Genomic DNA, 19,888 nt, shown 5'->3' with positions numbered 1-19,888 from the left:
CTATGAAAATTGTAAAAATGTGGAGTGGGTGCTGAAACATTGTAATCAATTGGATTTTTTTTTAAAAAACAAACCTAATTATTAATTGTTTTTTTCTGAGAGGTGGGCAGCCTTCTGATTCCAGCACTCACTTCGTTTCTGTATTATCAGACTGGTGGGATGATAATGGATCGCCATATTTTCCGTAAGCACTGCAGAAAGGGGAGCTAGCTCATCTGATTTATGTTTGTCAAATCTGCTTCAATGCATTATAATGCAGCAAGCAATTTATTAGAATTAAAGGGATATTTCAAGAAAATGTCTATTATGCATAAAGTTGATAAAGGTCAATATTTTCTCATCTTTGAGACAAATAGTTCACATCCAACTCAATTGATGAATACAAACTATCTAACTGCAGTAATGTTTATATTGCACTGTCACTACAATATGATAGAATGGATTATTTTGAGGGTTAGGGCAGCAATCCGGCTAAAGCACAAGAAATGAAAATAACTGGGTGGTGGCACTGGTTCAGATGGAGTGGAGATGGAGAAATATTCTTGCTTCAATAACAGAGAAACAGGATTAGGCCATTGAGCCCATCGCCCTAAAAATTCACTTAGAACACAGCACGGTGGCTCAGTGGTTAGGACTGCTGTTTCACACTGGGTTCGAGTCCACCTTTGGGCGACTGTTTGTGTGGAATTTCCACATTGTCTCATGTCAGTGTGGGTTTCCTGCGGGTACTCCAGTTTCCTACCACAGTCCATAGATGCGTTGGCTATGCTAAATTGCCCATAGTGTTCAGGGATGTGTAAATTAGATGGATCGGGGGATGGGTTTGGGTGGGATGCTTTGTGGGTCAGTGTGGACTTGTTGGGCTGAAGGGCCTGTTTCTACGCTGTAGGGATTCTATAATACTATGAACATGGCAGCCCTACATCTGAGCTTTATCCATGCACCTTCTTCAAACCTTTAACGCTTTTACTAAACAAAAAGTTATCCATCTTAGTTCTGACTGATGTTTTTCTGTCATATGTACTGAGATACAGTGAAGTGTGTTGTTTTGCCTGCTTTACAGGCAGATCATACCATACAAAGTACATGTTTTATCAAATTTCTGTAGCTCGGGTTGTGGTTGACCTTGTTGGTTGGTTTGCCAAGCTTACTGGTTTTTGAAGTTTTCATACAAAGTACATCAGAGTAACTGAAAAGAGTACAGGATTCGGCATTACAGTCACACAGAGAAAGAGATCAAAATTAACATCTGAGAGGTCCATTAAAGAGTCTGATAACAACAAGGAAGAAGCTGTTTTTGAGCCTGTAGGTAAACTTTTATGTCCCGTGTAACCAGGGAGGGAGGGGTCTTTGATTCTGTTGGTTGCTTTCCTAAGGCAGCTAGAAGTATAGATGGAGTCAACCACTGGAAACCTGGTTTGCATGATGGATTGGGCTATGTTCATGACTCTCTGTAGTCTTGATAACAGCAATTACCGTATTTCCCTGTGATGCATTCAGATGGGATGTTTTCAAAGATGTATCTATAAAAAGTCTTTACAGACATGCTGAGGACATAGAGATGTTGTTGTGTTTTCTTGACTAATCTCCACCTCGGCACCACTGATGCAGACTGGGGAGTGCTATCCACTCTGCTTCCTGAAGCCACCGACCAGCTCCTTCGTTTTGTTGACTTTGATGGATTGAATCCTGTATTGCGTTTCATTGTTGTTTGAGATCCAGCCCATAATGATGATGTTGTCAGCAAACCTGTTAATAGAGTTGGGTCAGAATTTTGCCACACAGTTGAGTGCATAGTAGGGGACTGACTACATAGGCTTGTGGAGCACTGGTTTTGAGGAGTATGGTGAAGGAATTGTTGACTGTTCTTACTTGTTGTGTTCTGTAGGTCAGGAAGTTGAGGATCCAATTATGGAGGATGGGGTGAAGTCGAGACATAGGTCTCGGAGTTTACAGCTGAGCTTGTTTGGAATTATGGTGTTGGATTTTTCATGTTAGCTTTGCTATAACATTGAAACTAAATAGAGATGCTATATTATTGTCCATTATCTTGATAAATATTTTGGACCAATTTTTTTTTGTGTCCTTTGTGGTTTGTCTTCCTTGCAGATCCATACGTCAAAGTTTGGCTCATGTACAAGGATAAGAAAGTGGAGAAGAAAAAGACAGTTGTGATGAAGAGATGTTTAAATCCCATCTTCAATGAGAGTTTCGTGTTTGATGTACCGACAGAGATATTGCGAGAGACAACTATCATCATTACTGTGATGGACAAAGACAAACTGAGCAGGAATGATGTTATTGGAAAGGTTTGTGCAAAATACTAATTGATGTAAATCTAGTACGAGGTTACAAAAGTGTTTCAAGATTCATTTCTCACAGGTGGTAAGTTTATCCAATGAGCTATTTCTTAGCCTGACAGTGAGACAGCCACTGATGTCCCTGAACCAGTTTGACACTAGGTTAAAAATCCACTTAATTTGTAGATTTTTTTGTTGTAAATAGCAACATTCTAGACTGTGGAGGACATTAATATCAAAACTCCAAACAAACATGGGAACTGAATACAGTCTCTAGAATCAAAAAGCACTTCCATCTTCCTATTATCAAACAAAAAATCTCTGTCTTGTCATCATTTAAAAACACTGTTTGCTGACACTCTATTTAAAGGTCTCCACTGAGATCCCTGTTAAAAAAACCAAAAAGAGTTTCAGATCATTGGTGACAATGCATTTTCTCCTTGGCTCTCTATAGACTTTCATCTTGTTGACCATCTGTTCCTTCTAAATGCCTTTCGTCTATCCTTCAACATGGTAAGGTTCTACTCACCTTGTCCCATGGTTAGTTGCACTACATACCTACACAATAGGAACCAAATAAGTCGCTATAAGCTTTTGTATCCATCCCCTCATTGTTACCTCTGGAGACTTCTATGGATCTGTCCTTTAGTTATTCGCTGCTACTTTGAGATAATTCAAAGAAATGAATAATCTTCCATGTGTGCATTGATGACGTTGAGCTCTACCATCTCGCTCCTCCTCTCCATTGCCTCTTGTCACTCTACAAGCCAGGTCCTCAATGAGCCACCATTAACTCTAGTTCAACATCAAGAAGAACATACCCTCTCCTGCTACTGTCTTTGGCAAAACCGTCTATTTGCAAACTTATCATCCTATTTGAGCTTCTGAACCTGTACAAAAATGCATAATTCTACATCAATCTCTGCCTTAATTCTACATCAATCTCTGCCCTAATTCATCTGCCATTGAAACTCTTACTGATGCATTTGTCACCTGCAAATTCATCAGTGTTGTCCATGACAACCTCCCATCCACTATCACTGATACATTTCAATTATCCCTAAAATAGATGTACTACCCTCTCCTCTTAAGCAACACAATATGAGAAAGTTACAGCATAATGTCTCTAAGATCCATTTCAGTAATTAGTTCAGGGTAATTGTTGGCCAGGGAACTGGAAGTGATACTTTGTTTTTCATTTAATAGTACCACATGAGAAGGCAAAAGCCTCAGATAGCACCTCTTAAAGCACTTGAGCAGATCATGTTCATGCTTGGAACCCACATTCTTCTGGTTCAGTGTGGAAGTTATGAAACAAAATGTGGAGCTGTGTTCCAAGCATTCACAACAATATTAAAATCCCTTAATTGAGAGAGAGCGAGAGCAGGCAGCTAGGGAATGATGGAACTCAAAGACTGACAGGAAATTATGGATTTCCAATTAAAAGTATGTGAGATTAGAAGCCAATCCTTATCGATACTTGTTTGGTTTTTAAAATAATGTTATTTTCTAAAGGTCAACCTTTGGTTTATTGGGAAAAGAGGGATATGCTGTAGGGTGTGATGATTTAGCAAAGGCACGCTTTCATGTAATATATATATAAAGTATGAACAGAAGTGGCAGGTTTCAGAGTTAATATTTTGAGTCTGATATGACTCTTTGCTAGAACAGAAGGAACTGGAAATTATGGTTTTCATGCTGTTAACAAATAAGAAAGGGGAGCGAGTGGAACAGATGATGGAAGTGCTCAGAGCAAAAGACAGTGGGTGTGCTAATGGTGGTAAAGGAGTGAATGAGTTATAAAATAGCTGTGAACAGTTTTGAAAAGGAGAAAAGAGGTCAGTACTGCTGACAGTAAAGCCAACCAGGCACAAATATGACACATGGATGATGGGAGGGGGATTATATGAGCAATCAAACTGAAGGACAGTGTTCGTACTCTGAAGATGTTGAACTCAGTGTTGGAGTCCTGAAGTTTTTAAGGTGCCTCAGTGGAAAATGAGATATTGTTCCTCCAGCTTGTTTTGAACTTTGCTGGAACATGGCCATAGGCCTAGGATAGAAATATTGGCATGTGAACAAGACGGTTTAATAAAATAGCAAGCAAACTCAGGTCGTTCTGACAGACAGAGCTAAAGTGTTCCAACAAGCCTATATTTGGTCGTGCCAGCAATAAAGGAGGCCAACAAGGATAGTAGGCTGGATTGAAAGGTGTGCGAGTTGTGTTTGGGGCTGTGAGGTGGTAAAAGGGCAAGCCTCACACCGTCTGCAATTCCTTGGAATGGGTTAAAGTGTTTGGGTGAACCAAGGTTTCATGGAGGGAACCATCAATAGAAGAAAGGGGAAGATATGTTTGGTGGAAGCATTGTGTTGGAGGTGAGAGAAATGGTTGAGGATGATTCCTTCAATGCAGAGACTGATGGAGTAGAAAGTGAGGACAAGAGGAACCCTATTCTCATTCTGGGAAGGAAGGATAGAGTGAGATCAGTCACGGTCCTGGAAACACTACTTGATGCTCAGCAGTAGGGTCATAGGAAGAAATGTATGGGAACTGATGCTCAGCCTTGCAAGGTATGTCAGCACCACCCTTATCATTACGCTTGGTAACAAAATCAGGGTTAGACATGAGACAATGGAGTGCAAGAAATTCAGAGATATTAATTAAAGAATTAAATTAAGAATTGAAGAGTTGGTGAGAGAAGCAGGAAAATTAATGTAGTTTTAGCCCTTTTAATGATTCATAATGAAGTGAAGAGGCTAGAGGGAGGGTGAAAGAGTCCATGGAGCATGGAGCATGGAGAGGAATTCTGTCCAAAGAAATGGACACAGTGGCAAACATGATGGAAGAAGAGTTCAGCATCAAGTTGTGGCCAAAATCTATTGACGTGGAAGTGTAAAAGGATAAAAATAAGTTGTTGGGTGAACACAGAATATTCAACATATAAGAGAGGAAGGCAAAGGGGATAAAGAATCCGGAAGGGCTGAGATATTTTGGAGCCAAAAGGAAAAGAAAAGGTTTCTTGATAAAGCTTCTAACGAGACATGGAATGACATGGAACAGAGAATCAGGACAACTTTGAGGTAATGCTGATGAAGTGATGGGTCAAGAGTGTGCATGTGATGGCAGTTAGCAATGAATTTGGATCTCAGGATGCAGCAGGAAACGCTGGCTGAGGACTGTTTCTCATCTGAGAGGTATCTGTAATCCTGGATTGATTCAAAACATGAATGGGTGGAATTTCAGTTGGTATCCACTTTGTGTAAGGTAGAGCCAGAGAGTGTCATGGAGGAAAGAGATGTGGCAGATATTAGGAGGGAAACAGAAGAAACATAAAAATGGAAGTCCTGTCAGAGAAGGGCAGAACTTCTTCAAGGTGGGCATACCTGGAAAGTATGTAACAATGAATTAATTGTCAATGCTGGAGACACTCAGCAGGTCTGGTAACATCCCTGGAGAGAGAAACAGAGTTATTGTTTTGAGTTCAAAGATGACTCTTTGAGAATTTTTGTATTTTCATGTCAAAATGCATAAAGCCTGGCCCCAGATTGGGCACAACGCTGGCTACCATTTTGCCAAATGGACTAACTTGGTGTGTATCATCCATTAAATTCTCATTTATCATACTATCACATGTTACCCACGTTATTAATTCCTGAGTACATTTACAGTAAAAGATTAGAACTAAATAATGCTTTCCCTCCAAAAAGTGAACACATTGAGTGTGAGTAGCTGCCTTTGAACGTATTTGTCCACTTTTTACTGATTCTTTATCATAGAAATTGACAAATGGCTCCTTATTTCTGTAGTGGAAGGCAGCTTAAGCGAATCTGTAACAGATACTAAATACCATTGGCACTTTCTCTACTCAAGAAACATCAATTGTGTTTGCCCAACTCTTTCCTTAAGTAGAAGGAATGTAGGTTGCGCAGATGTTTAGCTATGTTATCAGAAAATGGGGATCAAACTTAAAAATATTAACATTACTTGCTGTTTAACAATGTCAACTTGATGCATGTCATTTTCTCTCCTCAGATATACTTGTCTTGGAAGAGTGGGCCTGGAGAAGTCAAGCATTGGAAGGATATGATTGGGCGGCCGCGACATGCTGTGGCTCAGTGGCACCAACTCAAGGCATGATTATTCATCAAACCAAAAAAGAGGGGAAAACATCTGATTAATCCTGACATTTTAAGTATGCACAATGAAACACGTGGACTGAAATCACAGATCACTCAGTCAACACTCTGGGAGCCCAGCAGCCAATCCATATGCCATGGACTGAATAGCATTGAGCTGCCAGCAACATTTCTTTTCAGCCAAGAGATCATATCAACCCAGTGCTTCAACATTCCTCCCCTCCCCTCTTATAAATCCCCACATAATTTGGTAGTGGCACAATTCATTCTGTGTCTGAGGAGTCTGTGGCCAGTTGTCACGTGGCTTAGATTTTAGTTTTTATTTCATGTGACAAAAAAAAGAACCGTTCTTCCAGTGGTAAAGGAAGTTGCAGCATCGAAAAAAAAAACTTGTATCTTTTTCTGGAATGAGCTGACATTTGTAGTATTCTGGTGCAGGTGTAGATGCTAGCAGTTGTTTATTTATCTGAGTCAACACAATGAGAGGGAGGAAAATGAGAAAAGCAGGAACTTAAAATCTGTCTGTGTTTGTGTGTCTGTAATTATAGAAAGTGTGTTTTTGTGCACACAATGTAAGTACTCAGCCATGCCCTTAATGTGTGGGTGATTTTCTCTGCACTTTTTAAAATGCACAGTTTGGTTATGAAAAATAAGATGTTAATGGATTTTGGATTTTTAGAGGTGGTTTTTAAGTGGACAGTGTCTGGTTTACTCAGTATTTTAACTTAGCTCTTCTTTATCCAGGGCTTACAGAATTACTATACCGCAGCAAGCGAAAATTCTATAGTTTTACATACAGTATTGGCCTGGAATTCCTAAAGAAAACTGACAGCAAATGTAAAATACTGTCAAATTTCGAAAAATTCTGTACTGTAACACTGTAGGTCACTTCCATGCAAATCCTGTGTAGTTTTGCATTATGGTCAGGTACATTTAAAATAATATTGTTGTGTGGTAAACAATATAGCTGCAGTTGGTATATTTGACACAGTTTAATTAGAGTGGAGGTTTTAAGGACATTGAACAGGCATCTGGTGTCCTTGATAAAGCCATTTTCTTGTCTCATTTAAAATTTGTTGCTAAATGAACTTCTCCCAGTCAGATTAATAGTGGTAGGTTTAGAAATAAAACAAATTGTTGGAGAGAGACAGCAGGTCAGGTAGCATCAGTAGAGGGGGGGAAAAAAAGCAGTGAATGTTTCAAGTCGAGTGACCTCTCGTCAGAATGTTAACTCTATTTACTCTATACAGGCACTGCCTAATCTGCTGTGTTTCTCCAGAGCGCTCTGTTTTGTTTCAGATTTTCATGATCCGCAGGTCTTTTTGTTTGTTAAAGATTGAGACGCAGTTTTGCAACTAAGGGGAATATAAGACTTGTATGAGAATGTGATGTCTAGTATTACATCTTGTATTGAGATTGTTAGTAGTTAATTGCAACTTAAATATCTAGAGAAACAAACCAGCCTAGACAACAGAACAGCACAATAAAAGCCAAGACTGGAGAATTAAATAAGGCGATAGATCATGGGGTCACACCTCCAGTTTCTCAGGCATTGTGTTCTCAGTTTAAGCCATGTTATTATAGAGTGATGACAGACAGAAGACAAGTTGGAGTCTCTTTGCTTAGCTACTATTGAACACCTGCTTAAAAAGCAACTTTTTCAATCAGCCTGGTGTCTGAGGTAAAGGTGATCTCCATTTTCCACTTGATTGTGTGAATTTTGTTTTCCTTAACATGAGTGTTTTAGTGCTGAGGAATGGAAATCATTTTCATTTTGGAAATCCAACGTCCTGTGTCATGAAGGTGCTAGTCGGCTACAATATTGTTAGACTGCAAGTAAATGCTCAATGTGTGTCGACAATGACCTTAGAGGAACACCCTAAACTGCGAGCAAAAAAAAATCCATAATTTGTGGATTCACACTGGCATGCTCCTTTTTGTGGACCTTCTTTGGGTTTGCCAATTTGATGCCCCATATTATACAGAGTCTGTGCTTTCATCCCATGCCAGTAAGATAAAAATTGCCTAATCTCATTTCACATTGGATCCTTAAACAAGTATATTAGAGAGATTTCTATCTCTGACCTTTATTTCAATCCAGGACCATGATGAAGAACCAACATTTAACTATCTGTATTACCTATTTTTCATTTTCACTCATTCCATTTAGTTGTGGTTTCCTTAATTTTGAATCAAACAGTTAAGTTTCCTATTTGCACATTTCTGAGATGGAATTTCAGCTATTGAATATGGGGAAAATGCAAGCATATAAACTAAACTCTATCTATCCATTCAGCTCAATGGTCAGAAGATTCGTGAGATGTGTTGTTATCATCTCCTGCTATGTGAATTTATAGGTAAGGAGTACACATGCAGAAAGCATTCTTGCTAGGTTCACAATATTAGTTCTTGATTTGCTTTAAACGTGATGTTGGCCACCTCAATCTATTAAAGTATCAAGTTTATTATGCTCTTCAATACTCTATCCAAATTCCAGTCAGCAATCTTACAGTTTTTAATGTGCTATTTCTAGATGTCTATTTGAATTTATGCTCAGAAATAGATTTCACTAAAATGTAGAAAACTGACCATGTACCCCAAATCTCACAACATAAGCTAACACACCTGTCTGTTGGGAACTGGTAATTCAGCATAACACTGCTTTTTCTCACATTGTGTTTCAGATAGAGGGAAATGGACCAAGGTAGCTAGAAAGCTAACACATCTGCTGGACAGATTCTAATTGTATCACTGGCCTTCACGTCTAGCCATATTTAACCTAGGCCAACCCAGTAGCATTCTGGGGAGGGAAGCAAAGATACATGTTGATAAATTAACATTAACTAATATTCTGGGAAGATTTAGGAAAAGAATCTAGAAAGTTCATACAGACTAAAACAACGCATCTATCTGGTATTAGAGTTATAGATCTTCTCTCTACTTTGTCCAATGTTTGAATCATTCAGCTTGTCAAAAAGAATGAGAAAAGCAATGAGTAATTCAACATACTGGGAAAGAGATGAAATGTAGAAGAAATTCAGTCTATGTATCCTAGCATAAAGATAATTAAAGTGAAATATTAATGAAGCGTAATAAAGCATTAATTTGGTTGTAGAATTTTCCTTCCCATCAAACAAATTAGCTTGGGACTTTTACAAAGTATGTATCTCTACTATTTACCCACTAGATTGATCCAAAAAATTATCATTCTTTGTGTGGAAATTCCTGTATTATCTGTTTCAGAGTACTTTTTCACTAAGTTACGTCTGGGGACCCCGGTTTGAATTCTGCCACAGCAGATGTTGGAATTTGAATTCAAATCTAAAACCTAGAATTAAGAATGATGACCATTAAAACCACTGTCGATTGTCAGAAAGAACCATCTGGTTTGCAAATGTCCTTATCTGGTCTAGCCTACATGTGACTCCAGACCCACAGCAATAAATGCTGATCTAGCTGGTGACACCTTGTCCTGTGAATGAATTTTTTAAAAAAAATTCCCTCAACTAAGTCATCAGTATGATTCCTCATCAATTATCTTCTGTTCTTCTGTCAAGGATTTAGAAATTAATTTTTAAACCCTTTCCTCCAATCTCATTCCCTATCTGAATCTGGAATAATTTTTATTGGCCTCATCTCCAAAGCTGCATTTTTCTTTTATGATGTGCCAACAATGGTTATAGTTCTATAATGCCCTATGAATAATCGTTATAGTTACTCTTCAGGCTATTCTGGCATCAAATCAAAGGTTAAACTTAAGTGGTGAATCTTGACCGAACATTTTATGTCTACTGATAACTTCATATTTTGGAGATAGGCAGGCTTTATCAAAACTCAAAGATGATTTGGGCAGATTTGAGTCACTTAGAAATTTTATTCATCAATATATCAACAGCTTTTTAAGTTGTCGCATTTAAGATTTCAATGTTGAATATACTTTGAAAACAATTGCATTTTAATCGATATTGAATTGTCTTTAATCAATAGTACCTGATCCTACTTTGTAAACCAGACAAAAGTACTATATTAAATTATAGTAAGATTGAAAAGGATGAGTTCAAGTGCTTGTACTAAAATGAAGAACATAAATTATGCACAGTTGCAGAAGCCTAACCAATTAATCCATTTCTTACAACAGACTCAGTATGGGCTCATTCTAATGTATTTGAAAAGACAATTTACTCAAAGTAGTGGACAAAACATCCACAGAGAAAACTGAAATGATATTCTGACCCTGATCGATTTTCAAAGATGATATTCCCATGATCACAACTTAATAGAAACACTGTCTTTCCATACTGTATTCGATCATCTATGGTGGCAATTTAACCATCAAATCCTATTCCTAGTCAAAAATTCATCTAACTCTTATTGTAAAGGTGCTAATCAATGCAGGCTGTCACCGAATGTAACCAGCTCCATTCTAGAAAACTGCCGCTCTGTTAGGAAATATACATTTTTCCATTCTGTTGATTTTGGCTTTAGTGTCTTTTTAATAGTAGATATTGTTGGTTCCTCCCCGACCCTCAACATTTTTACCCAATGAGAACCCATGCCTTCTCGGGGAAACTAATATGCCCTGGGTACATCAATCAAGCCTTGTCATTTGAAAACCTTTCTCTTTTTTTAGGTGTTTTTTTTTACAATGATTGCAGGTGTAAGTTTTGGTTTCTAGGTTTTTCTTTGTACCCTGTCTCCTGCGTCAAGATTAATTTAAGGGAAGGATGATATAAATTTAACATTGTCTTCTGAATTCTTGCTAATGACTGAAAGTCTGATGACAACTTCATTTGATGAAAAATTTTGAGGAGAGTTAGTTGTACTTTTACACAGGCAGCTGGGACAGTACTGTTGCTGGAAAATCTGTATAACAGATTTTGAAATGCAGCCTGTACATTTAAATTCAAGTCCCAATCAAACATAAATCTGCATATCTGTGGTTTAAGAAATTGGCCCTCAAATCATTACAACGTGGCAGCAGAATTGAAATTTGAACGTTCTTGATGTTGGTACTGAATTTAGTTAGTCAATCTAGTTCAGTGTAAGTTTAATATATGTGGAAGTATGTGATATAAAACTGCAGCTGTAGAAATAGAAAAACAAACCATCTGTTTTAATTGATACTTTAGTCTCAATGTTATGCTATGTATATTTGCCCAATGGATTGCAACAGTACAAGAAAGCAGGGTGTCATTATGGATTGGTAAAACTGCTGGCCTAGCCAATGAACCCAACATCATCTAAATGAATTAGCAAAAACATTTTGGTGACATACAGCAGTCTTGATTTAATAAAATTGAGTCAGCAAGATTGCACAGGATTTATTTGGTGTAGAATTCCTTAAGAACAGATGACATAATGACCATCATAATGTCAACTAAATACTTTTCCTCATCACTTTAACTTCTTCCCAATCCTGTCTTGTTCCAGAATGGCTTTGGCATAATTTGATGTAAATGTGGTTCAGTTTATCAATAATTAACATTGATATGTCCCCATTCCTTATACTGCCTTTGTTGTCCCCGGAGCAAAGGTCAGCACAATTTGCAGATTGTAAATATAATCCAGCCCTAGGTATTTGAATTTTTTTTGTCTTTTTATCAAGTCTTTGAACGTTTAATTTCTGAAGGTAAAAACAAATTGTGGGCAAAATATGTAAATTTGAAAAAAAAGTGCTAATTTTTCTTCCCATCCTCCCTGAGCAAAATTTGTGAAGTATAGAAGAGAGGGAACAAAGGAATAGAATGCTATACTGTTAGAATTTGCCAAAGTAGGCCAGAGGCTATTGTGGAATTTAAACACCAGCATAGACCACTTGCGCCGAATGGCCTGTTTTAGTGCAGTAAATTTTGTGCACATCTGGACAATAACTTCCCTGTAGCCCAGAAATACATCTATATAGCACCTTTCATGAGCTCAGGACATTGCAACAAATGCTGTTGCAGTGTAGTTGCTGTTTATAAAATTTAGAATGCAGCAGCCAATCAGCACAAAATGTTACTAGAAAAAACATTAAAATAAATGTTGACCAGGACACCAGGAGAAGACTCCTTCTCTTTGACTACTGCCATAGGATCTTTTACCTCTACCTGAGAGGGCAGAAGGAGCCTCAATTTAACTGAATGACAGTGACTCCAACAATGCAATACTCCCTCCATGATGATGCTACCACTGAGCCACAGCTGACATCTCGGCACAAATGATGGATTATTACCTGGAAATGTCCCAGTTTGTAGCTCAGTAATATAGTGAGCCATGTATTTATTGACTGCAACATTGCAATTCACCAATTCATTTTGCAGGAAATATTTCTATACTGCCTGAGTAAATCATTTTCACTCAGGGTTACATATAATCACATCTCTTGCAGTTGGTTGCAGTGCAGAGTTTGAAGCTGCTTTAAACCCAGTTGGATTAGAGATCAAAATGGTTGCCTGCAAAAAATTAGTCATCATTCCAACTGTCTACAATCCTTCAGATGTCCATAAAGTGATAAATCTTTACTTCCCTTTCCAGTTTATTTTAAAGAGTCACTGTGGTGAGGCAACCTGTCTCAAATAAGAGGTGGTCTGTCGAGAAGTAGGGGCCCCCTTAAAAGGAGAGGTAATCCAAATTATATTGCAGAAGTGAAAGGCCAATTTATCACTTCTCAGGTGTGATACTCTGTTTGTCTGCCAAATTACTCCATTGTGTGCAAAATATATGCATAATAAATCATTTAAAGGTTGAAATATAGGTGAAGGCTTCAACACCATGAAATGGTGCTATGTGATTTTTATTATATAAATGCATTACCATATGTGTGCAATTTTCTTGGCCACTATTTTAACGTAGGTGCATAGTGTGATTTCACCTTACAAGGGTATTCTGTTGGTGTGCCATTGCTACATGCGCTGTATCCCCAGTTTCATAGGTGATATTTTGTTCTGCTGTTTGAGGACAGATCCATGGTTTTGTCAACATAGACAGTACAGACCAGATATTGTAAATTTGTGGTTTTACCTAGTAATAATATCAACTACTGAATTTTTTTAAAAATAATCTACAGTGTTCAAATATTATGTTAGCTAAGAATATACAGCTTTGTTCAGGCCAGCCAGTGGAACACTGTTTAACCATTCTAGCTCAGTAGATGCTGCTAAGGTTGGCTCACTTGAACTGCCGTTCCACACTGCTCTATTCGTGGGGAAATTTCAATAATGACGCCCAGTGTGTTCCGATCCTTCCTCTTTCTCCCAGATGGAAAAAAAAATCAAACCAAACATTCAGCATAATGGCTTCAGAGTTACAGTTACACATGAAATTTGGGATTAATGCCCAAAGTATGTTACAGAACCAGTCTGCTGATTCAGTAATAGGGGAATGCTAGAATATAATTGTATTGCTTCAACTGAATAGACATGGCTGTTTGATTTAAATTGGCTGAACTTCAAGCAAAGTTTTATGGAACTTCTCACCTACAGTTAGAAAGCAAATGGAAAAGAAAGTCTCCCAAAATCAATTCTTCTCTAAGAAATGTATGCATGAGGCAGATACACACACAGGAGGCACATTTCACTGAATGATTGGTCTTAGATCTCTCTCTGCCTCTAGTGGTCAGGTTGAAATTTAGGACATGGGAAAACGGATTCATTTAAGCTCATATTGTGAAGAAAAATAGCTTACAAAAACAGGAATTTAAAACAAACTCAAAATGTGTCAAATGATTGTATATAGGAAATTAATTTCTAAAAATGGAAACAGAATTGCAAAAACAAGGTGGTAAAGAACACACAAGCACAATATTTTGGGCATCACATCAACCAGCTACAGAATAATATTTCTCTACAAATTCCTGAAATTAATGTCCTTTGAAGATTGGGGACACAATTATGAATGTCAAAGTGTAGCAGGTGATGTGTTGGGAGTGATTAACACATAGGTCAAGTTATATCAGCATTAGGGCCAAAGCTACATTAATCAACTCATTTTGAGCTGACAGAGCATAGGCAGATTTCTTAGTCTAGAGTAACGCTTAACCCTGGCATCCTGGGTCTCTGAAAACTTCCAGTCAATCCAAAGGGCAGCAATCTCTTTCAAAGAGACCACCTAGGCCTACTTTTGATGGAATCCAGTTGCAAGAATAGGTGTTCCTATTTAATCCTCATGGAGAAAGGGAGGTTTGAGGAAAGGTTTTGTGGTAAACTTTGAGGCCACCTTGCACATCATCCATGCTTGTGATTGCTGTCAGGTTTCCCAAGTAGGCAACTAGCCACTTTTCTCAATTGCTGGGAAGGTAGAGCATCAGGGAGGTGGTGAGTTGAGGTTTTTATGTGGCCATGAATTGATCACTTAAGGGCTTAATTAGTACTGGGTTGAAAAAGCCCTAGTGGAAGTGGACCTTCTTACCCAGAATGTAGTTGCAAAGGTTGTGGGAACCGATTGAGTATCTCTCCAGGACCAAGCAATAATTTCCCTTTCTCACCAGCTCTAAGGATTGAAGATTCTGCCCCTAGATCCCTTTACAGTTTTCAATCATGAGCGTGACCATGGCATTAAACTAGGGAGCAAATAAAAACTATAGGATATGGATTCTTGCTGCATTCATGGGAATGCTTGTAAAGTTCTTTCAAATAATTAAGGGCAAGTTAAAAAGAAAGCAGAAAAGAATGCTGACTATGATACAATGCATGGTTTATTTGTATGTATGGGGAGGAGGGAGAAATATATGTGCGATGTAATTTGTGGTAGATTTGAAATTAGGTGATGAAAGCCCAACAAAGAATGGGATCACAGCTTTCAACATAAGCCTTAGTCTTGGTGGATAAAAAATCTTGGCAAGTATCCTATCCCTTGTGATCAGGGTCAGGACAGCAGAAACCAGATTTATTTTATGTTTACATTGAATGCTAGTTTGGCTGTAATTGAAGTTTTCATATAAATGAACATATGGTTAGGTTTTTACAACTCTGTACAGACTGTTTAATCTTAATGCAAGGTAATGCAGTCCTGAATTTATTGCATTTTTTGGTCCTTTTAAAAAAATGGACTGGGCGATTTGACGCTCTTGGGTAAGATGAATTAGAGACTGCTATGGCTTCTTTGTCACAAATTGCAATGTAACATTTTGCCAACTTTGTATAGGATATTCATGATACATAGGTTTAGCTGCCAAGTGGTGGTGGTATATTGATAGAAAACCAGTTCAGACTGGCTGAAGCCAGATGTGCTTTATCTAGATAATAACAGAGCTTTATTCTGTTAGTTGACTTCTGATTGCTCCAAACACAATGTTTTTTTCAAAAATTCTGCAGTATAATGTAAATGAAATAATATTTCTTCATAGTTTGAGCAATATTTGAATACAGAAGCACATCAACCTGTTGCCGTGGAAATAGTGTCTGTCTCCAGCCAGTCTTTGTAGATGATGTCTTTGAATTTCTGTTGTCATCCAGTCTCCTTGTACCGTTCTTTATCTTCCCCCCCCCACCCAATAATCTGACCCATTTCAGATTAAACGTGCAGATGGTACCTCAAAAAAGCTGATAGATAAAGATTGTAATTTTTATTGTGTTTGGTAGCGAATGTATTTCATGAAGGTAAATTATTTTGTATGAGATGACTTCATCTATATTATGTATATGGTAGAGTATTTCTTTCTGAGATAATATATTTTGAAACTTTACTCTTTTTTGTGGAAAAAGTCTTAGTTATGATTAATAAACAGTAGGAAAGCACTTATTACTCTCTGGAATGTTTCTTTATGCGAAGCCCACCTCTAAGATCAAACCTACTGCAAAATCCAAAATTAGAGATAATGTACACTTTACCGTTAATGAAAGTTAGCTTGTTGTTTCATTTACATCATGAACTGCAATTAAGTGGAAAATAACAGCATTTTGTTACTAAAAATTGGACCTTTGGTTTGGTTAACATTTAGGAAATCCCTGGGCAGTTCTCTCAAAGCATAGACTACTTTGACTGAAACAACACCTACGGCTAAAAGTAATCAACAATTCAATGGGACACGCAAACGCCAAGGCCACATATAACGTAATATGTACCTCCTTGCACTGAGTCCAACTGCAGGTTGTATATATACCCACCTGACTCGTCATCCGGTGACAGTCAGATTCAGAGGTACCAAAAAGCAGCAATCTTTGATGATCAGTCATGCAGGAAATCAGACCTGATGGACTTTTTTATACAGTTGGAAGAATGAGTGGACGGTGGTGTTGCTGCTGGGCTGAAAGTCTGCCTCAGGGCTCCAGCACTATGTTGAGGATTTGAAAAGAAAGCTTAAAATATGAAATCCTTGCACTCAGGCTCAATCACCACTCTCCATGTACCTTCTTATGGCACCTTATGCCCATTGACCCACTCCCCACCCAATGTCAATCTACACATTTCCAATTGTTCCTCATACCCCAAATGTCCACAATCATTCCCACGGCCCTTTATAGCCCCAACAGCTCATATCCTTAACCACCATCTGTTGCCCTTCCCTCGACATGCCAATTCACCTATTATTCAGCACAGACATAAATTTATTTTTTGTCACAGTGCTTCCTAAGTTATTAGTCATTGATGATGTCACTATCGAACAAACACAGTCTCTTGGATGCAAACAAAATCGTGAAATTATTTAAATCAATCTCAAATGTTCAATTCCTATATAAGAAAATATTTCCAAGCAAATACAGTCGAATTTGTCTAACAAAATGATCATTTCATACGTACCCCATTGCGGAACTGATTGATAGATTGAAAAGTCAGACATGCAGCATAAATCCTCCAATGCTGTGTGCATGTGGACAAACACACAAAAACATTTGTATTTTTGGGTAGTTTCTTCTCAGGTTTGGCAGCTCCAATGAGTTTATGCCTTTTTGCAATCCTAAAGTAAAGTATGCCCTACCCCTACCAAAGAGGTAAATTTACACTTCTCCAGCCATCCTATCATCGAAATGGCCCCAGACAAACGTCACAAATGTAATCCTCAATTACAGATTGTGGTGAATTTGGCTTTCTTTTCCTAATACTTACATGCAACATCGGCACAACTGATCAAACTATAGATTAGGTTAGATTCCTTACAGTGTGGAAACAGGCCCTTCGGCCCAACAAGTCCACACTGCCCTTTGAAGCATCCCACCCAGACCCATCCCTATAGCCCACACACCCCTGAACACTACGGACAATTTAGCATAGCCGATCCACCTAGCCCGCAAATCTTTGGACTGTGGGAGGAAACCGGAGCACTCGGAGAAAACCCACGCAGACACGGGGAGAATGTGCAAACTTCACACAGACAGTCGCCCAAGGTTGGGATCAAACCCGGGTCCCTGGTGCTGTGAGGCTGCAGTGCTAACCACTGAGCCACTGTACCACCCAGGATTCTTACTGAACCCTGAAGCAGTCCTATACCTGGTAAAATTATTATAAACACTTTTTACATTCCAGGGCCTGGTGTGGTCTCTCTCTTACCTAAAGTGTTTCCACAAATGGGTAGAATGCCTTCCATGCTTCTCCTGAACCCTGGAGCAGTTCCTGCATCCGCTACTTTGTCCTGCTGCTTGTTGCTTTCGGCAGCACTTCATTGCTTTTCTTCTCCAGGTCTGTTTGCCAGCCTGCTGGTGCTCTCTCAATGTTTCAACATCCCAGTGTGTCTTCAAAAACACATTCTATTCTTGACCAAGCAGCATCTCAAGCGCACAAAATCATCCAGCTTCACACTTTGTTATCTTGGATTCTCCAGCATCTGCAGTTCCCATTATCACTGATACAATTTTAAACTCAATGCGAAGCCTCTTCCAGGGATGCCTAACCTGAAGAAGTTACCCTCCTCCCTCCGGACAAACCTCGGGGATTCTCTCTCCCTCTGCAACTCTCTTGTAATCTCCACCTATCTTCTCTTCTCTCCATCTTCGGTCCACCTCCCCCTCTCTCCCTATTTATTCCAGAACCCTCTCCCCATCCCCCTCTCTGATGAAGGGTCTAGGCCCAAAACGTCAGCTTTTGTGCTCCTGAGATGCTGCTTGGCCTGCTGTGTTCATCCAGCTTCACACTTTGTTATCTTCTATTTTTGACCACAAGCTTCACGTTGTTCCTAACTTCAATTATTCTTTTGCTTTACTGCTGCCAGCAGATTCTGCTGTGTGTTTGGCCCCAAACTCTCTTTAACCTCTCAAAGGAATACTGCTGGACCAATGCAACTATCTGCTACTACTCTTTATTCACAGTTTGATCTCTTTACTATGCTAGGGATTGTGCTTCATTCTGGCACTCTCTACTTCATCATGTAAATCTGCCATCAATACTACATCAATACCATTATGTATGCTTCTGATATTAGCCTCATTACTGTACAAAAATTAGGAGAGAATCTTGTAGAATACTAGAAAGAGAGAGAGTCAGGGAAGTTGTAAGGAAATCAAACATGTGGTGTCATGTTTTCTATCTCAAAAATAGTGGGATAATGCTGTCTATTGCTGTTTGTGAGCTACTCATTAAATAACAGTATCAAAAAAAACTGTTTTCAAAACCATGCCACTTTTAAATGAACAAAGTCAAAATTGTCAAGGAGAAAATCAAGTAGATGCTTTGATGCTTTTGATAACACGGTGGCTGTCTGTGGATTGTGTTCTGCTCAATGTGATATATTGTTGAAGAATGGCAGTCCAGTGATGTAAGAACGTTGAGTTTAAATATATCAGTTGTGAAAGTTGAATGAGCAGTACCGTGTTGATATACCCAGAGCAAACTAACTTCTAGGTTATATGTGCAAGAAAATTCAGTCAAAAGGAAAAAATGCTCTACTTGTTGCTGAATAGGACTTTGGTCAGGCATCAGTTCAAATGCTGTGTTTGACATGAGATCAAAGCGGAAAATCTCAGATCCGTGATTGTCAGAGACTGGATATATGGCACCTGTGGAATGCCTAATGTGTTGACCTTCAATGGAATTTTATGGGAAATTTGGATTTTGGATGGGCAAATGCCCTGTTTCCAGGACACCCTGAAATAGAGCTGGAAACTTTGAACTGTTCTGTGAAACTTAACTGAATAGTTACTCAGGAAATGTTGAACAAAATAAAACATAGTCAAACTCATGAACTGATGAATCCACCCCTCCTGCCCCAACCATCTAAATCCCTGACCAGACCTGACTACCTCTCACCACGTAACTAAACTCCTTCCACTCAAGCCAGACATGACTATTCCCCAAGGCACCTACCAAACATCACCCACCTCACCCTACCTAATGGCTTTGTTACTCAGTTACTGAAGACACAGGAGAGGATGGTGTAAACAGTGCAAAATCTGGTGCCTTGGCCTTCAGGGTGACCCAAGATTGGGTTGCACTGCCCTGTCTCAAGTGGCCTCCTCCACCTTGTGGATAGTAAGTGAATTCCATGTACCACTGAAAGTACATGGTGGGTGTTTTAAGCCCCACAAAGGGCTGGATGAGGA

At 38.7% G+C, this 19,888-nt stretch overlaps 1 protein-coding gene across 2 annotated transcripts in view; it reads left to right on the top strand.

Annotated features, from left to right (window-relative positions):
- LOC125459215 (synaptotagmin-7-like) overlaps positions 1-16,153 on the top strand; it is a 637,664-nt gene extending 621,511 nt beyond the window's left edge. For both annotated transcript variants that reach the window (XM_059652015.1, XM_048545304.2), the window contains 2 exons: positions 2,110-2,309; positions 6,334-16,153. In XM_059652015.1, coding sequence (XP_059507998.1) covers positions 2,110-2,309; positions 6,334-6,438 — 305 coding nt within the window. In that variant the 3' untranslated portion in view covers positions 6,439-16,153. The remainder of the gene's footprint in view (positions 1-2,109; positions 2,310-6,333) is intronic.
- The last annotated feature ends 3,735 nt before the right edge of the window (positions 16,154-19,888 follow it).

Source organism: Stegostoma tigrinum, chromosome 17, assembly GCF_030684315.1.
Source record: "Stegostoma tigrinum isolate sSteTig4 chromosome 17, sSteTig4.hap1, whole genome shotgun sequence".
NCBI lineage: Eukaryota > Metazoa > Chordata > Chondrichthyes > Orectolobiformes > Stegostomatidae > Stegostoma > Stegostoma tigrinum.
Note: the sequence above shows the minus strand (reverse complement) of the source record. Positions and strands in the feature narration are given on the sequence as shown.